The sequence below is a fragment of the Belonocnema kinseyi genome, chromosome 4 (genome assembly GCF_010883055.1).
Source record: "Belonocnema kinseyi isolate 2016_QV_RU_SX_M_011 chromosome 4, B_treatae_v1, whole genome shotgun sequence".
Classification (NCBI taxonomy): Eukaryota; Metazoa; Arthropoda; class Insecta; order Hymenoptera; family Cynipidae; genus Belonocnema; species Belonocnema kinseyi.
This window is the reverse complement of record NC_046660.1, coordinates 32,818,146-32,825,877: the sequence shown is the minus strand read 5'-3', so window position 1 is coordinate 32,825,877 and position 7,732 is coordinate 32,818,146. Positions and strand designations below refer to the sequence as shown.

Sequence of the window (7,732 nt, the reverse complement as noted above, 5' to 3'; positions counted from 1 at the left end):
GCCACCGTGTTTAAGCATTTCAGCGTTAATACCGTCTACCCCGGCAGCCTTACCGTTTTTCATGTTCTTAATTATATCCCTAACCTCAGTGACACAGACATTAAAACAAAAACTAAGCATACAATCAAAAAGTGATTCATAAAAACTTTGTAGATCTTTTGTGGATTCAAAATTTGTATCTGTTCATCTTTTCCCCAGCTTGTGTCGTTTGATCAAAAATGTTTATTTTGTGTGCTGTTTTTTATGAATGAAACCAAAACTACGCGTCCTATCAAAAAGTGATTGATACAAAATTTGTATCTCTTTTTTGGGTGAACAATCTTTGTCTATTGATATTTTTTAGTAACTTGTGTCGTTTGTCCAACAATTTATATTTTTTATATTATTTTTCACGATTCAAACAAAAACTACGCGTTCTATCAAAAAATGCTGAACAACAAACTTATAGATATTTTTTGGGGCGAACAACTTTTGCCTTTTATTTTTTTCCTACCTGTCTTGTGTTGTTTTTCCAAAAAATTATTTATTTGTATTTTTAATGTTATTTTTAACAATTCAAAGAAAATCTATGTATCTTATCAAAAAACCCTGAAGAAAAAATTAGTAGCTCTTTTTTGGACAAACAACATTTGTCTATTTATTTTTCAGCAGCTTGTGTCTTTTGTCCTAAAATTTTATTTTTTTATTTTTTCTTTGTAGATCTTTGAAATTTAAATATTCGTTATCAATTTCATATAACACCCTTTCAAATCCCTCAAAATTATGTAAAATTTTTTGAAAATTTTTTTAAAAATTAAAAAATTATTTGAAATCTTTGAAACTTCTCTTAATCTTTTGGAATCGTTAAAAATACCCTAAAACTTTCGTAATCCATTGTAAAGTCTCAAGAATCAGTACAATAGAGGTGAAGGGGCTCCAAATTTTAAAAAGTATCCTTAAGTAATTTAATAAATTAATAATTAAAAAATCACACACTTCTATTTAATGGAAGTTCCTTCATCAAAATATAAAACATCACAGAAATACTTGAATTGTTCCAAATGCCTTCTTGTTGTTACTTATACGTCTCTCACGTTACAAAAATGACGTAACTCAAATTTGTTAGTTTTCTACACAATCTTTAATTCCCAGCAAACTTACAGATGCCTTAAAGGGTTGAGTGGGAGGACCGCGAGCGGTTTTCTCTGGCGCCGCGAGATGTCCGTAGCGGACACAAGCATGTTCTTGAATAGTACGTAACGTATAAACGAGTCAATGCGCTGGTCGTCTTCGCGCGAACAGACAAAGTGAACGGTGCTCGTTGTATGTACTTTTTTTTCGTAAGTCGTACATATGAAACATGTGCGGTATCGTGCAATTCACTCGTGCGCTTTCGCACTCCTCAGGCCGCAGCCTTTTTGTATTTCGCACGCGTACATTGTGGCCGACCGTCTCTTGACAGCACAGAATTATTGGTGCAGATTGTGCGCGAAAAAACGGTCCAAGTGTCATCGCGCTCGCACGTGATTTGTCCCCCCTAGTTAGCGCCTCCATATCTCTCTCACTCTCTCTCTCTCTCTCTCTCCCCCTGTCTTTTCACCCATTACGCCGCTTCGCGTTTCCGATCCTTGTCTCTCCCACTGCCTCTTTGCGATCTCTTCTCACTCTTACGCTGTCAAATCTCCCGCCTCCGCATCCCGCCGCATAACTCTTCACCGCCAAAGTTTCTCGCGACGTTCTCCGGGGATCGGGAGTTGTTTTTTGGTTGCGCTCTGTGAAAGGACGCAGGGTTGTGTTCGCGGATTTTCAAGAGGTAATTAATATAGCTATTCCCAAATTACCTTATTTACTTCGATACATATGTCGCGCGTGAACACTTTCTGGTCAAAGTTAATGCAAGCAATTGCTCTGCAAAGTACGCTCATTTTTTGTGATGTAATACATAGTGCCGGTTTATCTTCTAGTGTCAATTTTGTATACAAAAATCTGGAGATCTTATACATTTACTGTTATTTCTTCAATCTGTTTTTACAGAGACTAAATAGCGATATTTGCACAAGAACCGTTATACTTCTATGATAGATTGAAAGCAGGGTGATGTATTAAGAGAATTTTTCATTTTTGAGAATTAAAGCGTTAAGGTTCTTCTATAAGGTAATTGATAATCAATAATTGTATCAAAGAGGAGAATATATTTAAAATCTTAGCCAAGAATGTTGAAGTCATTTCGATTTTAAACTTTAAATTCACAGCGCCATCGCGTGCAAGGGTCCAGAACTACAGTATTTTACCACCCCGGGAACATAGTTCCTCTTTGAAATGTAAACAACATGACTTGATGTTGAACAGACTTTGTAGAATGGCAGTCTGATTAATGATAAAACTTTATTGGATGACTCAATATTTTCTTTTGTAATTACCAATTACGTCAATATACACTGACGTTTTTAGATTGTTTGCTGCGTAAAAAATTCCGAATTTGTAGAGGAATTGAGGAAAGTTTGTTGGCTCTAGTCATTTAGTCAGTTTTGTATAGTGTAATGTTTTTCTTCGAACCAAAAACCGTTTCCTTGCCTCTGTAAATGTGTTATGAATCTCCAGATTTTGGACATGGTTAAAGGCTGAGAATTTTTCGGAATATTTTTCTAAAGTTTTACAGTTCGCTTTTTACCAAGCAATAGTGGATAAATAGACATGGTAGAAAGTGAACTCTAGACAAATCTGGTGGATGAAGTAATTAATAGAAGTTATCCTCTCTTTGAATTCAGATTGAGTTACAGTTTCGATTGGATGAACTCTCTGAGGAGAGTGGCATCATTCCAAATGTGGTTCCATCGGAAGTTCGAAGTTCAGTAATAAGGTTATAAACATGAGGTGATTTGAGTCCCAAGTGATACGTCTGGCGTTATCACTTGTCTCTGGTCTGTTGTTTCGCGGGCGGTAGCAGTGCTGGACGGTGTTCGGATTGTGTGTCGTCATCACCGTTATCTTGCCGAGGACCACGACGAGACCAGCATCGAGTCGAGCAACTTTCTCTGACTGCCTCGATCATCAACTCATTGACTTTCATCCGCGGTTTCATCCTGCTTGAAAATGGACGAATCCGGGATAGATATGGGCTTCGATTTGGCCGCTCTAACGAACGCTGAGGACTTTGATTTGGAATACAACAATGATTTCGAACAGGCATTGTCTCTACTCTCGACGTCACAGGACTTCATGTACTATGAACTCAAGAGTCGGGCGCCCGACACTGGCAGGTACGTAAATGTGAGAGCGCGATGGCACCAGCTCGACCGAGCACTTACGCGCCACTCGATTCGTCCATGTCACCTGTTGAACACTGGGCCGTCATTTGGCCACGATCGACACTATTATTGGAGATCGAATTATTGAGAGGAATTTTATATCGGTTTCTCAACAATGATCTGAGGGTGCTAGAGTTAATTTGCATTTGAAAATAAATTTTTTTTTATAAAACCTCGATGCGTTACAGATGAAGATTACAGTAGAGACACTGTAAACAGTAGGATGCTTAGGATGCTTGTCTAACACTGACTCAGAAAAAAAAGTACAAGGAGTTATTTTATATTATAATGATGTCGAGTTTTATATTGTTTTTTTGGTACTCGGGAAATTTGGAGAATACATTTTCCCTTCTTCATACGCAAGCTGCAATGTATAGAGGAGATGGCTCGAATATGGCACACCAACTCCTTTTCGATAGATCGCTGGGACTCTGTGAACTGAAATTGAATAAACAATAGGTCATTCGAAAGGCTATTGAATATCCTTTCGAATGGTATGGTTGATTTTTTCATATCGTCAGCGGTTCTTTTTTAAATAAAAATTTTTCAAAAAAACGAGGTTTTCGAAAATCGAAAAAGGGTGGCTTGAATATGATACACCTAGAAAAAAATCTAAATACACAAAAAATAAGAAAGTTAACGGTATAAAGATATTTTTTAATGTAATTTTAAAGAATATAATATGCAGCGAACTTATTGACAATAGTCGCTGATCCATAAGTCACTATTGTTAGCATTCTTGTTAACATTCAGAAAGTTGAATAATGTTTAATTGTGATTAGATTAGTAAAAAAAGTATGCCACATTCGAGCCACTCTTGGTCTGCCATGTTCGAGCCACTGCCTGCAAAATTAATAAAATTTCATGCACAATATAATAAATAGACATTTAAGGCTCATCCGAAATGAACTCGAGGATGACAGTTTTTATATTCTTTAACCTCACGCTTCCAATAATGCACAGCTATCAATGAAACTTACACTTTTTTCTTCTACACTAAAAAGCATTCTACTTCTATTATTACCAATGAAGTACACGTTTTAGTTTGTCAGAAATCCAGGTGTGTTATATTCGAGCCATCTCCTCTAAAGACATTTTTATTCTATTGCATTTGAACAGGAAATAATGTGACCTACATTTTTAAACGATTCAGTTAGTTATTCAATATTTTGAAATTTTTAATTTGAAAATGGGTCAGAGGCAAAATGGAGAGCCAACGTCTGTTGGATTTCAATTAAAATACACCATTTTTCTGCTTTAAGCTGAAGACTATTATTATTTATATGAGATTTCAGGTTTAAAAACATTCTTTCCATGTAAAATCTCCGTACTTTTTAAAACTGTTAACAAAAAAAAAACATCAACACAGACAATGCATTTTTTAATTGAGCCAACTTCGAAGATATTCCAGTTACTCAAAATGAATCCAGCGAAGTGGCCCGAAAAGTGGATTTCCTCATTTTTATAAAGTTTTACCCACTAATAACAAAAAGAAACATTTCTATAACGAAGAAAATATTAATTTTTGATAAACATTTATATATTTTTTCCAATAAACATCTACATAGTGATTTAAAGAAAAAACGATATTTTCTTATTTTTCAAAGTGTTTTGTAACTGAAAAATTAAATTTTCCAATGTTTCTCATTTTTATCCACTAATAGTACTAAAAATCTTCTATCATGTAGCGAATTTCATTTTGAAATGCACATATACACACATCGGAAGACGTTCCGTCGTTTAATTCAAACCGGACCTGAAAAATATCGGACTAAATGTAAAGTTTCTATCATAGTAGTTCAAAGACCGAAATTTCCTCATTTTTTATATTTTTTAACCATTGATTTCAAAAAAATGATACCTTAATATAGAAAATTTCATTTTTTATTCTACATCGAAATGCCAAATACTACAATTTCAGTCATTTTAGAAGACAGTAGAACTAAAAGAAAGTATTCCAGAATCGTGATCTACAAAATAAAATTTCCCCATTTTTCAATTTCTGACAACAACAAAAATTAGTATTAGTCCAGTCATCTGGTACTTTTATATGGTAATTTTTGGGGCAGTCATTTTTTTTCTTTTAAGTACTTTATTTGGTTGTGCATAATATGCGGTCAGGGAAAAGGTGTAAAATATCACATTTACATCACAATCACATGTTTTTTTTTGTTTCTCTGTAGCTCGAATCCTGATGGTCAAATCTAAAATGGGTCAACAGATGAATTAAAGTAGACGTAAATAAATTTAATTTAAAAAATAAAAACAAAAAAACATTGTCCTAAATATAGTAAATCGCGAGTTAGCACCTGCCAAAGTTGACACATTTCGACCTGAATTTACAGGTAAATGCTCAGAGTTCAGTTTTTTTGTAAATAGCTCGTTTCGGGGTTGTTACAGAAGAAAGTTTGTAGAGAATAAAGACAAGTGGACTTAATTCTGTATAAGTTAAAAAAAATCAAATCGGTGACTAAATCGCATCGCGGAACAAAACTACGACCATTTTCTTAACATAAAAGTTTTTAAGTTAACTAATAGTGATCAATAAATTATTTAATGATCAAATTAATAATAATCAACCACTTTTAATTAATAAGTAATTAATTGTTTGAATAAAAAAGTTCCCATCACCCATAAATTTGCAATTTTTGGAATTTTTTACTGCAATTTCTGTTAGGGTGGTTTATTATAATTACCAAAATACCAATCCACAAGTAGAAATAGTTGTATTACATTTTCAAATCATTATTATTAATAATTTCTCGTTTTTATCAGTTTTCTTAATGCTATTCAAAATCTGACTTCTTAATTTTATGTCACGGAAATTTCTACAATGACTATATTCTATAAAAATTTGAGGCTGCCTGTACAAACTTAGATCTAGAGTTTACAATTTTACACTATTCTTTGACTGAGAATGGAATCATTCATAGGAAGCATTAAAAATGTAAAATAACTGTTTCTACTAGTAGATTGGTATTTTCGTAATTATAACAAACTCCCCTAATAGAAATTGCAATAAAAAATAAAAAAAATGCACACTTCATGGGTGATGGAAATCTGCTTATTTCAACAATTATTTATTTATTGATTACACATGATTAAATTTTTATTTTTGATCTATAATAAGCACCCTTAAAAAAATTGTAGTATAAAATGCAAAAAATGCACACTTGATGGGTGATGGAAATTTATTTATTTAAACAATTATTTATTTATTCAAAATGATGTAATATTCAATTTCAATCTATAATTAACCTGCCTAATAGAAATTTCAGTCAAAAATGACAAAAAATGCACACTTCATGGGTGATGGATCTTTATTCATTCAAAAAGTTGTTTATTTATTGATTAAAAATGAAATAATATTTATTTTTGTTCTATAATAAGTGTCTTCAATAGAAATATTATTAAAAAATGCCGAAAAATGCACATTTGGTAAGTGATAGACATTTATTCATTAAAACAATGATTTACTTATTAATTAAAAGTGGTTGATTATTAATAATTTGATAATTACATAATCTATTGATCACTATTAGTTGACTTAAAAACTCATATGTTAAGAAAAGATTCGTAGTTTTTTTCCGCGGTGCGATTTAGTCACCGAATTGATTAAGGTCCAATGGGATCCGAGCTACGGTAAAACAAAAAGAAAACATGTGATTTTTGGCAGAGAATTGGAAAACATCTGTAACTCCGAGACTATTGTTGATAGAACAATGTTTTTTAGCCTTGCGCAGAATTTGATCTACTTTCATTTTCGTAAGAATTTGCTTACCTCTTAAATGCACATGAAAGCATCAATCTAATGGAATGTGATAGTTTGCACCTTTTTCCCAAAAAAAAATTCCGTGTTCCGAGACAAAATTCAGTTCGCAGAACTTGACCCCATATTATACACCCCTAAATGAAGTACTTAAAAAAAAATGACTGCCCCAGATATTACCACATTCGCATCATTTTTCTGACCAGATGACTGAACAATATAACATTAATTTTTTATTTGTATGCACATCTGCATTTCAAGGCATTTAGTGTAAACCGTCTTTGAAGAAAAACGGATAATTTTTAGGGTATGATAAATCCTGTACATAAAATGCGCTTGTTGTTAATATATGTATAATGATGATTATTGTTTAGAAGGAATTAATGTAAATGCATTCATTATATATCCTCTAAGTACATTCCTCTATTTGACAAAGATCTTCGGTAATATTATTATTCATATTTGATATTTCCGTTGAGTTTCAGATTCCATCGACGAATTGCATAAGTTTTGCCATTGTTAAACTGAATACTACTTTTTTCTTTTCGAGAGATGGATTAGCATCTTCCTAATATTTTTATTATTAACCATGGTTAGTCTGTAATCTAACTTAGGTTATGAATACATTTCAATATAAATTTACTTAATATGCCATTACCTCTTTATGGATTTATAA

The 7,732-nt window shown here is 32.8% G+C and overlaps 1 protein-coding gene across 1 annotated transcript in view; it reads left to right on the top strand.

Annotated features, from left to right (window-relative positions):
- Positions 1–1,675: 1,675 nt before the first annotated feature.
- The window catches only part of LOC117172066 (microphthalmia-associated transcription factor), a 310,163-nt gene continuing 304,106 nt past the window's right edge, over positions 1,676–7,732 (top strand). Inside the window, exons 1-2 of the mRNA XM_033359813.1 lie at positions 1,676–1,792; positions 2,748–3,239. Coding sequence (XP_033215704.1) covers positions 3,073–3,239 — 167 coding nt within the window. The 5' untranslated portion in view covers positions 1,676–1,792; positions 2,748–3,072. The remainder of the gene's footprint in view (positions 1,793–2,747; positions 3,240–7,732) is intronic.